Source organism: Gekko japonicus, unplaced genomic scaffold (genome assembly GCF_001447785.1).
Source record: "Gekko japonicus isolate JY-2015 unplaced genomic scaffold, Gekko_japonicus_V1.1 scaffold657, whole genome shotgun sequence".
In the NCBI taxonomy this organism is placed as follows: Eukaryota; Metazoa; Chordata; class Lepidosauria; order Squamata; family Gekkonidae; genus Gekko; species Gekko japonicus.
In genome coordinates, this window is record NW_015175989.1 from 115,043 (window position 1) to 134,412 (window position 19,370).

The 19,370-nt window shown below is 42.3% G+C and overlaps 1 protein-coding gene across 1 annotated transcript in view; it reads right to left on the bottom strand.

The window, feature by feature from the left end:
* Positions 1-19,370, bottom strand: part of IQGAP2 (IQ motif containing GTPase activating protein 2) — a gene marked incomplete at its 3' end in the record, with an annotated part of 179,566 nt that overhangs the window by 18,669 nt on the left and 141,527 nt on the right. The window contains exons 20-27 of the mRNA XM_015426336.1: positions 19,031-19,239; positions 17,883-18,032; positions 15,708-15,871; positions 14,756-14,980; positions 13,676-13,816; positions 13,241-13,325; positions 5,743-5,975; positions 3,730-3,862 (exon numbers count right to left, since the gene is read on the bottom strand). Coding sequence (XP_015281822.1) covers positions 3,730-3,862; positions 5,743-5,975; positions 13,241-13,325; positions 13,676-13,816; positions 14,756-14,980; positions 15,708-15,871; positions 17,883-18,032; positions 19,031-19,239 — 1,340 coding nt within the window. The remainder of the gene's footprint in view (positions 1-3,729; positions 3,863-5,742; positions 5,976-13,240; positions 13,326-13,675; positions 13,817-14,755; positions 14,981-15,707; positions 15,872-17,882; positions 18,033-19,030; positions 19,240-19,370) is intronic.

The following is a 19,370-nucleotide window of genomic DNA, read 5'->3' on the forward strand; positions in this document are numbered from 1 at the left end:
AGAAGTGCATTAACATTTGCTTTAGCATTATTGCTACTCTGCGTTGTTGGGTCCATGATGCAGTAGCTTGAAAATGCAAACCTAAGTACTTAAAGTGTTTTACTTGTTCAAGCTCGTGATTGCTCACCTTCTAGATAAATTGCTTCCTAGATTTGGAGAAGACTAGCACTTTGGATTTTCCGTAGTTTAATTCTAATTGGTTGGTTTTGCAGTACTCTTGGAAGCAATTCAATAAGCAAAGCAAACCCACTTGGGAGAATGACAATAAAACCGCATCGTCCGCATAAGAGTGAGACTTTTTTGTTGGTCTTAAAGGTGCTGCTGGATTCAAACTTTGTTCTGCTGCTTCAGACCAACATGGCTACCCACCTGAATCTATGTTGATGGGAAGAAGAATGGTTTCAGGCTTGACTGCATCATTTGTAAAACATGCTGCAGACTTAGAACACCTCGGTACAGCTGGTATCCAGTTGCACATTTAGCATCCAGGTAGTGGAAGTGGTGTTCATGTAGCAATATTATTCACAAAAAATGGCAAGACACATTTTAGACTTAACACAGAAGTTGAAATTAAAGAACTTCAAAACAGCAAACAAGTTTTCCCCCCACAAAGCAAAAGTGCTGCTGTCACAGGTGGGATGGGCTGGGTAAGAACAGCATAAATTAAGTATCCGACATCTCAAGATATTATTACTACTGCCAGATTAGTCTTTGCCAGGAAATAGAAGCATAAAAAATACCCAAGATTCTAGATTAGCTATTGAAAGTAAAAAAGATCTATATCTTGGTGAAAGTAAGGGCTTATCAAAAAAACAAAAAGTATCTGGATTGAATTCATTATGGAGGAGGATGGTCCTGGCAAACAGAATAGTTAGAAATAGGATGGCTCAGTGTTTACATTCTTGCCTTTTCTCAATTCTACAGTATGTAATGGATAAATCCTTTGACAATGTACTTATTTGGTATGTTTTTGTTTCTATTCTGTCTTGTGATGTTGTAGTGTAATCTTAATTTTAAAAAAAGTGTATGAAGTAGGGAGATCGTGTCTTAGACCAAAATTATAAACATTTCTGAGGATTCCTTACTCCAAGGAAATTTCACTGATCAGCGTTTCTAATCAATTAATTGAGGTAAGTTATCCACGGAAACCACACTGGGTACTTGCCAGCAGATTATGTTCAAGTAACCACACCATACTAATGATGTGTTTCACAGAGTAAATGCAGCAGGTCAATGCAATGGTTCAGTATGCCAAGTTCTTGGATCACAATGAGGCTTCGAAATAGGCATGGTACTGGCAATGCACTACAGATCTGGAATACATGTTCCTGCCAGACCTGTTTAGACAGAACCATCAGCAATTCAAGCACTTGTCAGAGCTGCCACAACATTTCATAATAGATTTTATTAGGTCCTAACAGCTCTGTTACCATACGAGTAACTCCAACACAGAAAAATGATGATACATTTATTCTGTTCACAAAAATTAAGACAAATTGAAGATGTTTCTTATGTGGAATAAACAAAAATTCAGCCAGATGGTTAATGAAGCTGGAAGCATGTGAGAAGGTCTCCCCTAACGATATATTTTGCGAGTCCATTACTTCTTGTCCCTGTTTCTCTTCAAGACAGATGTTGGATGAGACTTGCTACACCCAGAAATTTTATTCCAAACATTTTTTGGTCCTGTGGTGCTTTTTATTCCTTCTTAAAAGGACATTAGCCTACATTTCGGTTGGGGGGGGGGCCTACCATGACCCGATCACACAACTAACACACAAACCCAGGAACCAGACCTTACAAGGGGGCTATATACAACAAGTTAGTCCGCAATAAACACACAGAGTGTTAAATACTAGCAGAGATAATATTTAGGTATTTCTAGATCCTAAAAAACTAGAAGGCATTTAGGAACTAAGAATTCATTGCTCTTCAATTCAGACACATTCTAGAAATATGAAGTAGGTTCTACCCTACAAAATTCCAAGGAAGTCCCTACTTCTAGAGGAGGATATATTCCCAGTGTGGGCATAATATTCTGCTCCCACTAATCTAATCCATGAAATTCCAGCACCTCTTTAAGAAGGAGGTTCAAAGTATGGTGTTCTACTAAACTTGGGTCATTTGGGTTACAAGTGGCAGATCAGAGGAACAGTACAGAAAGCGTTTGAAGTTGAATAGGTATGCATCTGAAGATACACAGAAAAAGTGTTCTAGATTATGCCATACTACGACATCAGACAGATTATTCCATGCAATCAAAAACAACAACAGTTTCTCCAGTACACAGCAGTTTATGCTGTGAAAGCTTTCTGTGTAACAGTTTTTTCTTACTTCTCTGAAACCTTAAGACTGTTTTGCAACTGAAGAAGAGATTACTAAATGCATGATTATATATAAGAGGAATGAAAAACAGCTGTACAGGAAGCTATAACTTTGGCATTGCTTAACTTTAAAAGAATTTTATTTGACAACCTAACATATTACATATGGTAAAACATCAGCTCCATAGTCTTTCAAAAGCCAAGGAGAAAAAGTTTAAATTAATCATATACATTTTGTATATTGCAGTTGAAGTTTAGTTGGCTTATATGATTAATCCTGAATGTACACAGATATAAAAATAGAAGACTGCTTGTATATCTGCATTGTTCTGTAACTTAGTGAAAGATATATGTAAATATGCACACTATTATTTGGTACCCTTAAATAAAACAGCACATCATGAAGTTCCTGGGAATAATGATTCTAGGAATTACATTTTGCGACTGCTTTGAAAGGACCATATGGTGCAAACCAAGGTTAAGAAGCCAAGGTTTAAGAAGTGCTATCCTGAAATTCATCTGTTCCTGATCCAACACAAACAATTTGCAGGGCATCAGTACGACCTTAAATCATTGGTTGTCTATGATGCAACAGCAGTTCTGAAACTCAGCCAGAGGATGTCACTTTATTTTTCCCCAAAGGAAATGTCACTTTTCAGAAAGGCAATGGGAAGCACTGCACACTCAAACACTGGACTCTTGCAGCACCCTTTAATGACACCAAAACTAGGGGGAAGTTATCCGGATATCCAAACATTTCATTTTCTATACTGCTCAGTCTGCTATACCCAGTTTCCTTTATAATACTTTGGCTACTAAACAGTCTTTAAAACAGCTGGACTAATAGAACAAACAAACTCATTGATGGACAACTGATTTAATTTCTAAAGAGGACTTATTTCCAAATAGATTTTGCAACAGGTATGTTACATATATTCTTCCCCAATAGGGTTGCCAAGTCTCATCTTGTTCCGGAGCGGGGGACTCCCGGCTCGATCCCGGAGCGTACACGTGCGCCACATCAACGTCACCAGGAAGTGACGTGACGACGCTGGACACGCTGGGGGCGGGGCCACGACTATCCGAGGGGACACCATAGAGGTTTCCCTCGGATGACCGTGGCCTCGCCCCCAACGTGCCTGGCGTGGTCGCGTCACTTCCAGGTGACGCCTAGGCGAAGCTTTCCTCCTACAACCAGCTGCACGACCTTGGCGAGTTCCGCGGACTACATAACATAACTCAAGCAAACAAGGAATGAGGGGGGGGAGAAGAATACTACACAGGAACCGGAATGACAATGGCAGCTAGCTGACAACTTGGCAAGCCTATTCCCCAAGTGCCACCCCCCCCAATTTTTTTTTAAAAAGAGTCAAGATTTAATAGAGATGAGGTTTTGTGCACTTACTGAATGAGTGTTGATAATTTCTTCAATAGATATATATATAACTGGCTTGCTGAGTGTCACCATGTCAGAGTATTCATCAATATTGAATTTTTCTTCAGGTTCAGGAACAATACATGCTGCCTGAAAAAAATTCCTAAAGGGAGAGAAAAATCAAAGAAACACTATTGTCCCAAAGGCAAACAAAAAATATAGTTCTCCTAACCAACACCCAAGTATTACAGTTTGTAAATCATCCCGCCCTAGGTTTCTATGTGTGGCACACTTGTAGCATCATCATCCCAAAGCCTGCAGTGGGTCTGAGAATACACAGTATCCAGCACTGCATTGCTCAAATGCAAACACTTACTTACAGGGTAACCCATAAGGATTTCCATCTGTCAACCCTATGTACAAGCTTGTGAACTAGATGCAATATTCACATGTGCAGAAGTGTTTACATAGCCTACTTCCTGAATGGTCTATCCAAGAAGTGTACAATCCATATATTATCCTGAAAAAGGTGTCTCTCAGAGGAAGTAGTGTCTTGATCACCCTTGACTTCTATATTTGTTCTGCAATGGACGACATTTAAACTGAAATTCTATACCACAAACACAAACATACATACATATTAAATTTAAAGAAATTATACAGGCAGAGTATATCCTCTCCATTAAGTTAAGTATAAGAAAAACATTAACTGGCTTAAACTGAGAATGTTTTGATAACTTCAGTGTGATTACACAAGAAGAGCCCTGCTGGATCAGACCAGCAGACCACCTAGTCCAGCATCCTGTCTCAAGCAGTGGCCAATCAGTTACTACAGAAGGCCAATATTATTAAAAGTTAAGTATCCATGAGTATACATGTACACATAGGCAAGCCTATTTGAAAATGTGGCAAGGGGCTGTATAGCTGGTCACCTATCCTTAGTGGGGGTATTTTACTGTGCTAGGTGAACATGGTGGAAGAGGAAGAGGGTTGTTAACAAGCAGAAGTGTGGCCAATGCTGCATGTCCTAGACGTGTGGCCTTCCTAGGTCTCTGGTGACTTGTCCAGTCACTCAATAGATCAATGGCTAGCAGAGCCAGATGGATATTGTGATGTAGTTAAGATGCCTGAAATTTATGGCATGGCAGGGTGTAATTCTTTAAAGCACAAGTAATACAATGGATTAGAATGGGGATGTCTTAAGGCCATTTAGGCACCATTTAAAGAAGCTGGCCCCAAGCAACCACATTTGGCCCTTCCTGACTAGCCAAAGATGACTGATAGCATAGAGTAAGCAGACAGACAGAAAGAAGCAAGCAGCGAGGCAGAGATTTTCACTCCCCCCATTGATAATTAACTAGAGGGAAGAATCACATGGAATATATTAAGTATATTTTGGTAACTGAAGCATAATTGTTATTAAGAAACTACAAATCTAGAATTTTTACACAACAGGAATATCTGGCCCTTGTAGCACTAGCACAACAAATGAAGTGGCTACCATCTGACCTAATATCCCAGCTATATAAAATATATTTCACTAACGCTATTTTCGTACAGCATCAGTTACATTTCGGATATTAGAGTGTGTTAGGGGCAAAGAGCACATTTTCCCCAAGGTACATCAACAAAAATCTTTTCCTACCATTGTCTAAAGAAAAGACAGAGAAAACAGTATCAATTCAACTACGAAGGAGTTGTGTATATCTTAGGAAGGAGTTGTGTATACCTTCCTGGCTGGGAAATACTTTCCTTATAAACATATGGCGTGGTGGTTATGGTTGCAGAAGCATAACCTTTGTTATGACAGCCACCAGGATGGGATGGTTTATTTTTAAAATATCAGAGTGAATGAATGAATATGTCTAGGTGGAATAATTAGGGTTTTTAAAAAGTACATTCCTATAAATGAAGCCAATTTGAGTTAAGTCATCTTCAGGAAGTAACCCTGAAAACAGCCACCAGCCACCTACAAAAGAGGTCCTCTACCATCATCCGTTTGACATATATAGTTTACCCGTTTGCTTCAGCACTAGTACAGACCTGAATTTCTCATACGTCTGAGAGAGGTAACTGTTCATGGATGAGAGATGCGCATTTTCTCCTTCAAAGAGATTGTTTGAGGCAGCATGCTGAAGAACTTTGGCCACACAACCTAAATTCCTCCTCTGATCAGAGTGGATCTGGCCTCCAGCTGTCATGTCAATGATGTCAAAACCATCAGGGGCCACAATGGCTGGGTTCATGTACCGATAGTAGAGGAGATTCCCAACAATCTATAGGAAAAGGAGCATTTTCAGATTTCCTTCCTCTTTAATCCCACTAAACTAACAGTGAAAGATGCATTATTACAGAAACACAAGCAGAGAGAAGTGGGCTTGGATCCCACCTAGATATCCACAGGCACAAGGAAGGGAGTGAGTTTCACCTATTCCACGGCAGACTGAAACACCCCCCAAAATGATACTCCTGGGGGACAGGGGCCTCTAGAAACATCTTGGAGGAATCGGAGACACACTGTGGGAGGGGGTATTAAAGAAAATCACCCCCCCATCCTTGTATCCACAGAAACTAAGTGGGATCCAAACCAAAATCTAGTAAAAATTGTACTGGGTCAAGCATAGGAACTTGCCTGAAATGGCATAGACACTTTTAAGCAGCATGTAATACTACAGAGAAATTAATATAAAGATGCATAATTCCCAGGAATTCTCTCTGAATAGTACCATCTGAAATTGTATTTAGACAATATCCACTGATATTCCTATATTAAAAATGAAATCTTTAGCCACATAACGCAGAACAAGCATACACAGGCTCCATTCAGACATCCAAAACTGAAATTATGTTCTGTGTGCAATCCTAATCAATTGCTCTCTGTGTTCCTGGCTCTCCCAGAGCATGACTAACACTTCCTCCCTAAGCAAGCTCCAATTCACTGGGATGTCTGAATGAAAATGGTCTCCATGAAGTAAGAGTTCATTTACTTCATATAGCCAGGATTTTAAATCTCAGTTGTATCCCACTTTAGAATTCTAGTTTGTGTGAATTAATCAAGCTCCAATTCAATGAGATATCTGTTTAGAAGAGAATGGGAAAGCAGAGAAACGGGAACTTTCAGTCAAGTGGTGAGAACTGAGGGAAGGGAGGAACGAGAGTATACAAAAGCACAGCAACACTGTGTTGGTGTCTCATCAGAGTTTAACTGCAGCTTCTCATGACATTGGAATGCAGCTATCGTGTCCCTATTGGACACAACATATTTGCATTTACACTGAGAGATGGTAAGCAAAATTGACTCATGTTACAACCCTCCCTTTCTCAAATATCCATATTTTATTAAAAGACTGATTTCAAAGCCTGCATATTTTTAAAACCAACTGAATAGTTCAGGCTTATTTGATTCTGAAGATGGCAGGAAGAATGAGAACGACTGAGCAACTTACTTCAACAGACTGGTAATTCACATCTATCTTCTTTAAGACAAACGGAGTCACAAAGCAAACTTAGATTTGTCTAAAAGTTTCCTTACTTTAAAATGAGGACCTCAGTTCTTTTTCAGGGAACATCCTTCAATCCTTGTAACATGCACATTCTTAACATTTTGCAGAAAAAAACTAGTACTCTGTGTAACATTTGTAATGCTGAACTGTCCCAGAACTTTATTACGTTTTGGTTCTGAAATTACTGCAGAACTCCTGCAGTAGAAGTATGTAGAACAGTCTGCTTATTGGTTTACAATTTCTGGATCTGATGTTGTAAAACTTTCCCAAAATATAGAACACAACTCTCAGCAAAACAGCATCCACACTTTAAAGTTCAGCTTTTAATGGTGGTGGGAATCCATGCTTGAAAGTGTGGTTAAGTGGCAGCATCAACTATGGTTTCTGAAACCTGTGCTTCTGAGCTGCTGATTCCTCCCCTCCATCCTTCTCTCACTTGTTGTCAATGAATGACTTCTGGAGTTGCCTCTGAGCTGCCAAGCTACGGCTTGTGAACCTGTGCCAAATCAGAATCTGCAACACCAGGCAGAATGTGGGGCTATGGTCTGCTATTATGTGTGAACAGGGGTCATTTCGTAGAAAAAGAGCTAGGGGGACTCATTAGCATAACTCATTAGCATATGCCACACCCCCTGACATCACCGGAAGTGTGTCCTCCCCACAGCCGGCGGCGACCTCCAGCGGGCACCAGCAGGGAGCTCCAGGCCCCGCCCTCCCGCACCTCACCCGGGGGGATGGTGTCCCTCCGCGTCCCCCCCCCAAATGACCTCTGTGTGTGAACCATGCCATTCTGACATTTAATTATCTAGTAATTTGCATGGACACTTTTCCAGGGAAGAAAGTAGTAATCTGATATTGGAGTCCCCAAATTAAGGCTGTACCATTAGCAAATTTGTTGCAAACTGTCCAAAGGCAGTGTCTGATTATCTATTTATTATGGGGAGAAATATGAAAAATTAAGACGCTAAAATTAAGTACTATATTAATTAATAAATGTCTGTTAGCATATGTTAAGATAGGTGAAATATTTATAACATTCCATGAGAGCAGCATTCAGCTTGAATTATTCTGAAGTTACTAAATGTAGAAATGCATCACAAAGCCAGAAGTAGGGATCTATGCATAATAACCATGCTGGTCTTCCCTATTAGTCACAAAAATGGCTTCTGCATAAAAGAATACAGCATGCATCAGTCACAAGGGTGTATGAACACAGAGCTCTTGTGTTCTATGCACACAGCTAAACAGATGGGCAAAGTGTATCACTTAAGGGTGAAGGGGGGATGATTGAGTCAACGTGCTCCCTTACATTTCACCCCTCCCTCAACAAGGTAATGAGCCCTGTCTATGTTGAGTGCACTGACCATACCGCTTGGCAGGGAAAAGGGTTCAACAGCAGCTCATAAAAGCCAGTGCCTTCTTGAAAAGTTTTATAAAAGGTCTCTTAAATAGAAGGACCTAATCAATACATACATAGTCATATTTACTGTCTGTATATCTTTTGCTCCACACAAAGTGAACAGCAGCAGCTCTGGGGAAGAGGGAGAGATTTAAAATCCAGGAAATGGCATGAGAGGAAAGGGTTAAATGACCTCTTACCTCAGCAAAATGCCCTTGATCTAATTAGTAGTCATAAATGACTGCTCTGAAGTGGCTTTAAAAAGAGCAGGAAATCTCTCTCTCTCTCTCTCTCTCTTTTTTTAGAATTTTTTATTGCTTTTCACTATAAACTACAAACTAAACAAACTACAAATTCAGAGTAGCAAGGTACTGTAATTACCTATCTTGCACTTTGGATGCTTCCCTACAAATTTATGTTTACAATATATCATTTAATTTCTAAGTAATATGTATTCAAATACAAAGTACAAAAATTTCTTGGTTATTGTATCACATATGGACAATAATACAAATTCTTTAAATTTTAACATAGAAAAATCTTAGATCTTCATTTGGATGTCTTCTTGTCTTTGGCTTCTTCTTTTGCCAGGGGATTTTAACCTTATAAGATCTGGGGGCAGCAGCTCCCAGGTCAGAATCTAAAAGAGCAGGAAATCTCATCACAGATCTCATATGCCACATCAAGTTGGCCCCTTGGAGACATCTGCCAACCATATATGATCATCTATGGAATGAACGTATTCCAAGAAGATTTTGTATCTCCCAAATACAGATTGGACAAAATGTCACATTCTCATACTATACATACACACAAGCATAATAAAAACAAGGTTTGTTCTAATACTATTATGATTGTAGACAAATTGATTTTTTTAAAAAGCATTCTAGCAGAACCAGAATTGAGAAACTGAGAAACTGAAAAACAAAAGGGCTCGGCGTCCTTCCAGCCTGCAACTCATCCCAAAGGATGACGGCAGAGAGGCTAGGATTAGTAACCCCCCTCCGACATTGGTGCTGTGCAAAGCCAGGTCTATTAACAATAAAACAATGGTCCTTAAGGACTTCATTACGGAACAACAGCCTGACCTGGCTTGCGTGACCAAGACCTGGGTGTGGGAAGGGGAGACGGTAGCTCTCTCCCAGCTTGCCCCACCTGGGTTTTCGGTCCTGCACCAATCTCGGACTAGGGGGTGGGGGGGAGGAGTGGCGATATTTGTACAAGAGGCTTACTCCTTCAGGGCGCTCCCTGCTGTGGAGATCAAGAGCTTAGAGTGTGTTGGCCTGGTGCTGGAGGCCGAGGAGAGTTTGGCAATCTGGCTGGTGTACCGTCCGCCTAACGCACCGGCCAGTAGTCTGCCGTCCCTACTCAAGGCTGTATCAGGCTGGGCGCTGGAGCACCCTAGGCTTTTAGTCTTGGGTGACTTCAACGTCCATGCCGATGACGCAACTTCGGGTCGGGCTACGGATTTAGTGATGTCCATGGCGTCACTAAGACTCTCCCAATGGGTGTCAACTCCCACGCATCAGGCTGGGCACATGCTCGATTTGATCTTCACGTCAGGGATCACGGTGGACCGGATTACTGCGAAAGCAGTACCATGGTCGGACCACTATGCCCTGAAGGCTCGTGCAAATGTCCCGCCCTGACCCTGTTTAGGCGGTGAGTGGATTTTAGCTTGCCCACGGAGCCTAATGGACCCAATGCGGCTTCAGATGGCTCTGCGGGATCCGATGCCCCCTGGCGGCTCGTTGGATGAGCTCATGGATGACTGGCATAGCAGACTTTCTACGGCCATCGACGTGATCGCTCCCCGGCACCCTCTGCGCCCTTGCTCTAAGCTGGCCCCCTGGTATACCCAGGGCTTGCGGTTTATGAAACAGGAGCTCAGATGGTTAGAGAGACGGTGGCGCCGAGCTCACGACGAGGCTACAAGAGCATCTTATAGGATGTTTATGAGATCCTATGAGATGGCAATCAAGGCTGCGAAGAGTGATTTCTACGCAGCCAGGGTAGCGTCCACTAGCTCACGCCCGGCCCAATTATTTAGAACGATTCGATCATTGACAGCTCTGCCTCAGGGAGGACAAAATAGTAGGGAATTGGATATTGGCTGTGAGGCTTTTGCGAGCTATTTTACGGATAAAGTCTTGACGCTCCGCCGCGACCTCCCCACCACAGTTGATACAGTGAGTGAACTTGAGGCCCCTTGCACGGCTTTGCCGGGCTTTGAGAGCTTTGACCGGCTCAGCCTGGAGGAAGTTGATAGATTGCTTGTGTCTGTGCACCCAACCATTTGTAGCCTGGACCCGTGCCCCTCCTGGCTCATTAAAGCGGGCCACGAGGGGTTTCGAGGTGCCTTGAGGAAGATTATCAACAAGTCCCTCTTGGAGGGACGGTTCCCCGAGGCACTCAAGGAAGCGATGGTCCGCCCTCTCCTGAAAAAACCAACCCTGGACCCGACCGAATTGGCAGCTATTGGCCGGTGTCCAATTTGCCCTATTTGGGCAAACTCATTGAGAGGGCGGTGGCGATACAGCTACAGGGCTTTCTAGATGATGATTCCATCCTTGATCCATTCCAGTCTGGCTTTCGCCCAGGGAATGGGACGGAGACTGTGCTGGTTGCCCTTACTGACGACCTCCACAGACATCTGGACCGAGGTGGTGCGGTGGCGTTCTTGTTGTTAGATCTATCAGCCGCATTTGATACGGTCGACCACCAGCTGCTGGCCCACTGCCTTGCCAACGTGGGGATTCAGGGGCTCACCCTTCAATGGCTTGTCTCCTTTCTCCAAGGTCGGGGACAGAGGGTTGGGCTAGGGGAGCAGCAGTCCCGGAGGCACCTGCTTGAATGTGGAGTGCCTCAGGGGGCAGTGCTCTCCCTGATGCTATTTAACATATATATGCGCCCCCTCGCCCAGATTGTCCGGAGGTATGGGCTTGGGTGTAATCAATACGCCGATGACACCCAGCTCTATCTGATGTTGGGCGGCCGGTTGGACTCCGATCCAGAAGATCTTCACCGGGCTTTACAGGCTGTGGCTGGGTGGCTCAGGCAGAGTTGGCTGAAGCTGAACCCAGTGAAGACGGAGATCCTGTGCCTGGGTCAAAGTGGCATGGGATTGGGGCTCCCACTCCCGGTCTTCGATGGGATGCCTTTGGTGCCAGCTTCGGAGGTTAGGAGTTTGGGAGTGCTCCTGGACCCTAGCTTAACGATGGAGGCCCAGGTGGCGGCCACTGCCAAAGCAACCTTCTATCACCTATGGCTGGTGCGGCAGTTGGTCCCCTTCCTTAGCCGCGGCGATCTGGCCACAGTGATCCATGCGATGGTCACCTCGAGGCTACTGTAATGCTCTCTACATGGGGCTGCCTTTGTTGCAAATTCGGAGGCTGCAGCTGGTGCAGAATGCGGCGGCCAGGCTGGTAATGGGGGTCCCGAAATGGGATCACATCCAGCCTGTACTGAAAGTGCTGCACTGGCTGCCTATAGCGTTCTGGATTCGCTTCAAAGTGCTGGTGCTTACCTTTAAAGCCCTACATGGCCAGGGTTCGGCATACCTGAGGGACCGCCTTTCCCCATACAGGCCCCAAAGAGCACTTCGGTCGGGGTCACAACACCGCCTAGTGATCCTGAGACCTAAAGAGGCCAGGTTTGCTGCCACAATGGCCAGGTCCTTTTCGGTGGCGGCTTCTACCTGGTGGAATGAGCTCCCGGAGGAGATCAGGGCCCTGCAGGACCTTTTACAGTTCCGCAGGGCCTGCAAGACGGAGCTCTTCCACCAGGCTTTTGAGTAGGAGCCGCCGACGCCACTATTACCACCATCATGTACTGCAGAGCAGTGCCGTCGGGGTGGGCTGATTAGCCATCTGGAACATCTCGGCCCATAGCATGCCCCTTTTCTTCTGACCTCACTGTGACATATAACAACGAGTGAGTATTTTAATCACCAATGCATTCTGTAAGACTGAATTGTGTTTTAAGTGGTTAACTGTGTAATTTTATCGCACTTGGGTGCCTAAATTGTTTTAATCGTGTTGTATTTTATTGCACGGTTGTGCCTATGTAAGCCGCCCTGAGCCCGCGTGCAGGGAGGGCGGGGTATAAATGTAATAAAATAAATAAATAAATAAATAAAACAAATCAAAAACAAACTTATGAATCTATGAGGACTGTGTTGAGGTAGCAGCCTGCAGAAGCAGGCATTAGATCCCCAGAACAATTACATAGTTAGTTCCCTTGTACTACTTCTAGCACAGGAACAGCCACTGGCGATCTGTGACAGTCCCTAACCACAGTTATGCCGCTCACAGATGAAAGGATGTGGATAAAGGCTCCTTACCCTTCTGGGGTCTGGAGGTACAGAAGTTGAAAAGGAACACATCCAGGGAGGATGCTACAAGCTTTTTTAGAGAGAAAGAGAGAGAGAGGGAGAAAGAGAGACAGAGAGAAGCCTAAAACTGAAAGCTCTCTGAAAAAGGATTCTCTGAAAGCATATCTCCAAGTCTCTACATGACAAATCCTTGAGCACCTTCTTCCTATCCCTCTTGAGGTACCTTGCTTTCCAATGCAAAGAACTTTCCCTCTCAGAAAAAATAGGAACAAACAAGAGGGCTAACAAATCACCCTTGCAATCTACCTTTAATAGCTCATCTTCTGTTGCATCTGGGAATTTCTCATGCAGCGAGTTCTTCAGAACTTTGGCTATATACCTCATTCCATAACTATATGTAAAACACATGAAAAAGGAAAATAATGGGTGAAAAAAACTTAGTCAAGTCAACCAAAAAGAAAAATAGAGAGAGCGCGCGCAGACACTGTATATTGCTTTCTTAGTATCAACTAAACAAAACATGACAACATGAAAAAAAGAAAAATATATAATATGGGCTTAAATGTAAACCATTGGGTTTTTGGTGAAATGGAGAGAACACTCCCCTCTGCTGGTGAACTGTCCTTATAAATCAAAGAATACCATAGTTAAGGTTGTTTTTTAAATGAGTGAGAGATCTTGCTTTTAAAGGATTTATTTTGCATTAAAAGTGTCAAAGTTTCCTTCAGTCTCCATACTTACGGCATTAAGTTCAGAGAAGAAAATATAGAAGCAAGAACTTTATCAGTTACTGCTCTGAGGCTCTGAATCGAGGACTCCAGTCGATTTGCTACTTCAGGATGGGTCAGTGCTTGTTCTGTTGTTACATCATAAGGCAACTTGCTATTAAAAGAGAGACAAAAAAAGTAAAAAGATTCACACTTTTAATAAGTTATAATAGAAGGTTTGAAGTCTCTGCTGAAGAACAGTTCAGATAAAATAATTTCTTGTATTTTATGTATAAAGAACAAAATCCAAAAGGGCACAACGAATTTTCATGTTTCCTCTGGGGGTTTCCTCTGCCACTTTTTGCTGCAGTAACATCAACTACTTTAATACCTGCTCTCAAGGGCCAAATCACATTTTAAACAAAAGGACAGCACTTCCCCCTTAGCTACTCAGTTACTCCAGTGATATCTGCATCCAGAACCAACATAATTCTGAGCCAACAAAAAACCTGCCCAACAAGTACAGAACACAACAGTTCAGAGATTCATCTAACCGACTTGCAGGTTAAAAGACTAAGATATACACCTACACATGCAGATGAGAGGGAACCAAAAGGTTAATTTGGCTATCCTCTACCAGAACAGGAAATCATCTTCCATACTGCTAAAGAAACGTATGAATGGGGTCCAAAATTAGATCATCTTCCAGAACAACATCTGATATGGCACACAAATACCAGGAACTGATGCTGAGAAAATGTAGGATGCGCCCATAGAGATATCTAGATCCTAGCCAAAATATGCTTTTAAATAAATTTCTTCTCAGATATATATTAATGACTTGCCAACATAGTTTTGATTACATGAGACTCTTCTATTATCAAAGCAACATACCTACTACGAATGTCACCAATCAGAATGCAGTGGAATTTTACAACAGCTAATAAACCTGTGCCTTTAAACAGAAGTCAGTATTCCATGGAAAAGTATCAGCCAAGTCAAGTAAGACAAAAAGTTCAGTTTTTTGTATAGGTAAGATTCATCTAAAGATAATGACACTCTCTCAGAAGAAACTTTAAGGATCCCGATAATTAAGCCCAGTTGTTGCACTTACCTGGCTTCTCCTGTCTGCATTTCTAATTGGTTTACCCACGCCTTGTACACTTCCACAGGACTTGTGCTGATGACTAAGGATTTGTCATCCATGATCTCTTTCACCACTGGTGCCAACAGATGTCGCAGAGTGTTCTGTCCTCTAGCACTTCGATTAAAGCTCACAACCATCTTGATGACTGTAGGATTTCCTGTGACGATATCCTGAATCTGGTCTACTTTGGAACTGCAGTAGAGAAGATCATTACTTGTATTCTAATGGAAAATATTACTTTTAAATATCATATGACAAGCATTGTTGCATTAGCTGTTTTTGTTAATTCATTAGAAACCTTTTTTTCCTTTTATTTGCAATTAACTTTTTCTAAAGTGATTTACCAGCACTATTCTGTTCAACGAAAAGTAGACTGAAATATAAGGTTTGTTGAATGGAAGTTCAGAATTATGGCTTGGGGAAAAAATAATTCCATTTAGGATTTCAAGCATGATCCTGCAAGTCTGCCCTAAATTGAATTATAAAAACATTGGGTTGGATTAAAAAGTGTAACGGGATTTAAGCACCTTTGGATCCAATGTCACATGACTAGTAACTAGGGTGCAACACTTATTTTGCCTTCCTGCTCTGAAAACCCAGAATAGCCATAAAAATTGTAAAAACTGACAATTCTGTTTGAGGTCCATCAGTGGCTATTAGCCACAAGGTATAGATAGGGACTCTGGGGCAAGTGATGCTCTGTCTTCTTGGTGCTTGGGGGGGGGGTCAACAGTGGGAGGGCTTCTAATGTCCTGGCCTCACTGGTGGACCTCCTGAAGGCACCTGGTATTTCTGGCCACTGTGTGACACAGGGTGTTGGACTGGATGGGCCTTTGGCCTGATCCAACATTGGCGTCTCTTATGTTCTTATGTACTAAAAAGCTGAATATGGGAACTCTGGTTCATTTAATATACACACTTTATTTCTTCTTCTAGAGCAGTTTTGAAGAGCTTCAGGAGCAAGTATTCCTCTCGCTGATTAGATGCATAGTTGTACAGTGTGAAGATAACTGTATCCATAAACTTGGTGGATTTATTCTGGGGCATCTGGAAGATCAGCTTTGCCAGGTAAGTTGGGTTAGTCTATGGAAAGAATATAAGAATGACAGTGAACAATAAAAATGTTCAAGTTTTGCACTGCCTATTTTATCACCATCAAGAAACCTGAAGAATCTCCAATACACTTTCAATGCAAGCTTGTTTATGTTTGAAAACTTGCTTACAGAACGATTGTAGGTACTAGAGAAAACAACAGGTACTAAAAGCACTGAGAATCAGCACTCTGCTCCAGATAAAGCAGAACTCTATGGTTTCTTTCCTCAGTTATGACTAAATCAATAAGATCAGCTGCAATTCATGAACAGATGTCAAGATTTCCTTGGAAGACACCGAGCTGTATCTATTAAAGCACAGAAGGCCACAAGGTACAGATAGGGGCTCTGGGGCAAGTGATGCTCTGTCTTCTTGGTGCTTGGGGGGGCCAACAGTGGGAGGGCTTCTAATGTCCTGACCCCACTGGTGGACCTCCTGATGGCACCTGGTATTTTTGGCCACTGTGTGACAGAGTGTTGGATTGGATGGGCCATTGGCCTGATCCAACATTGGCGTCTCTTATGTTCTTATGAAGGCGCTTTAACAGATGCCAACCTTCCCCTTGCTCCCCTGCCCCCAACTAGATCTTTTTTGACACCAGGAAAGTTAATTCCCAGGGTCATGTGTCCCACATGGATTAAAAGTCATGCACGGGGACTGCACTGAGGAGAAAGAAGAGAGTAAAGTAGCCCTTTCCACCTCTTCCATCCACAGAACTCCATTCATAGAAGAAACAGGAAAGGACAATTTCTCCCTTCTTTTTGTGGTTCTCTGATCACCACACGGGCCCCACAACCCTGATGTTCAACCCACAACCCTGATATTTAACTTTTCTGGGATTTGATCTGGGGGCACAGACCAAGAGATCCATGGATCCCACCCATTAAGTGAATTTTTACAATACAATTACAATTTTTACAATACCAAAGGTTTGCTTCAGAACAAAGTAAGACTACTGCAAAGTTACCAAGTTTAAATAGGCTGTAGGCATTAACCCCCCCATCTGTGTGCTGAAGGAGCCACACCCATAATTTCACAGTCAACTTTGATGAGAGGGGCCCAAGAATCAGATTCTAAATAGATCCTTTCCCCAGCCAACCTCAATATGCACTGTGTCCTTCACCAGTGCTGACCCATGCAAGGCCTTAGCACCCTCCTACAGCTCACAGTCCTGCACCACTTTCCAACATGGTCCAGAAAAATCTTTTCAAGTGTCAGAACAGCCATTTCCCCCCTCTTCTGACAGATTAAACATTTCTTTCATCAAAGTCCCCTTTTTCAGTGACCAAAGATTATTTTATTCCTTGATGACAAAGACTGGCATATTTCAGATTCAACATGTCTTGACACCTGCATTCCTAATTTAAATATAATTTGAGGTCTGGTCATGGAATTGCAGCCACTGATAGTCAAGCCCCTTTGCCTCACCAAGGACATAATTTCTGTGTTCTGAATTTATTACAATAATATTGTATGAAATGTGGCAAGAGCACCATAAGCCACACACTGTGGACCCAAAGAGCCTGATAAGCTCCCCTGAGCTTTACATCTGACAAACCACCAATGTCTTAAAGAAACATAAGCTCATTTTTTCATCAAGGTGAACAGCTTTATATTTATTATATAGCACCAATAAGTTGAGAAGTGAATGGGAACTGATGGTGTCATACCATCACTGGTATAATCTGTGCTTATAGTTATAGATAGATTGACTCAATCAAAGCAGCCACAGCCTTCAGTTTGCAAGACTTGAGCAAGGCTGTTAATGGCAGCATGTTTTGGAGAACATTAATTCATAGGGTCGCCATAAGTCGGAAGCAACTTGATGGCACTTAACACACACACACACACACACACACACACACACACACACACACACAGTTAGCCACCACAACACAGCAAAGGTATGACTCAGGCTGTGAAAATGGAAACTTGGAAACTTCCAGGTGGGAGACAAGTTGTCAATTTTTTTACAAGAATCTTCAGTAATGTGACAACTCACTTGAAGAAGGTAAAACAAGTGCTGATAGGCCTCCAACTTCTTCCTCCGCTCTTTGCTCAAGCCTTTGATGCCCTGCTTATCCCCAGTCACCATCTCTTCTGCTCGATTTTTGTTCTTTTTGTTCAGCTTCTTGCTATGTGATACTACATCCTGTAAATACAATTTGAGAATGCCAGGTAACACATGCAAATGTTAAGGTAAACGAAAATTGAAGTTCCACCAGCACCCAAAGTAGTATGGGGACAGAGGGAGGAAGAATCAGTGTGGGCAGGGTATGGCCAACCATGGTTCAAGGTACTGTAATTTTATGCAACCTTCTGTTTAAAAAAGAACAGAACGGCACAAAGTATGATCAACATCATACCTTGTTCTTATAATGCTTGCTTGGGTACCTTAGTTTTGGAATTCATACTACAATCGCCTGATGTAACTGAAATAGTGAACTTGCTTCATGGGAAACTGTTGGGATTTGCACGTTCTCTCTCTGTAGTCATGAAAGAATTTACTGTTTGTTTATGCATGCTGATGTCTTAATTAGTTTAAAGTCAGAGACCCTGCACGTAGTTGCTGCCAGAGCAAGGTGTTAAAATGCATAATTAATTGGGTTTGGGTTTCTCCAATTGGGTAATCAAGACTTTGAAGGTGAACTAGAGAGTAAGCATTGGGTTTCAGTTTATTGCTCTTTGTTCCTTCTCTAGTTCGTCCACACATGATGTTTAGAAATGCCTGAGTAAAGATGTTGGCTAGAGAGTAGCTAGACAGGATGATTTTTCCTATATTGTTTTCTTACTTTCAATTCCCAGTTTAACCTTTCTTATTAGTAAAGTAAACGTTCTTGTTTAATGGCTAATACAAGTGTTCTGCTGCCTTTATTAACTCTGCTTTTTACACTGAAATTCCCTAACAGAAACAAGAAATATGGGTTAAGCAGAATTTCAAGCTTTTGGTTAAAAGTACCAAAAGACAATATTAAATATTACAGGGCTCTGCAGCACGGCACCCAAGGGAACCATGGCTCCTGCCAGTACTTCCCCTAATGCCTGCCAAGCTTTCCAGAACTGCCAATCTTTTATTGTTCAATCTATCCTAATGCCAACTATCTCACTTTTCAGGACAACACTGGTGAAAGTAGCAACACCTCCACCTACCTGCAGAGTGATCCTGTTTTTAACCAGCAGTCCAATTTTGATATCCATCAGATTCAGGTCCTTCTCCAGCTGTTGACTAGATCTGATATTTGTTACCACCTCTTCCCTCAACCTTGTTACTTCCAGCTCTTCTTGAAAGTCTAAATCACTCTGATCCATGAGATAAGCAAATTTGCGGAGGACATTCAAAGGAGGATTTTCAGAACCAGCTAGAAGCAAAACACAACTCGGAAATTAAAGACAGAAGAGCTTTAGATATTTCACTCTACATTTAAATTCAACATACAAACAGTTGTTGTGACTGTGGAGCTGGTGGTTGTACAGACATTTGCCCACTAAT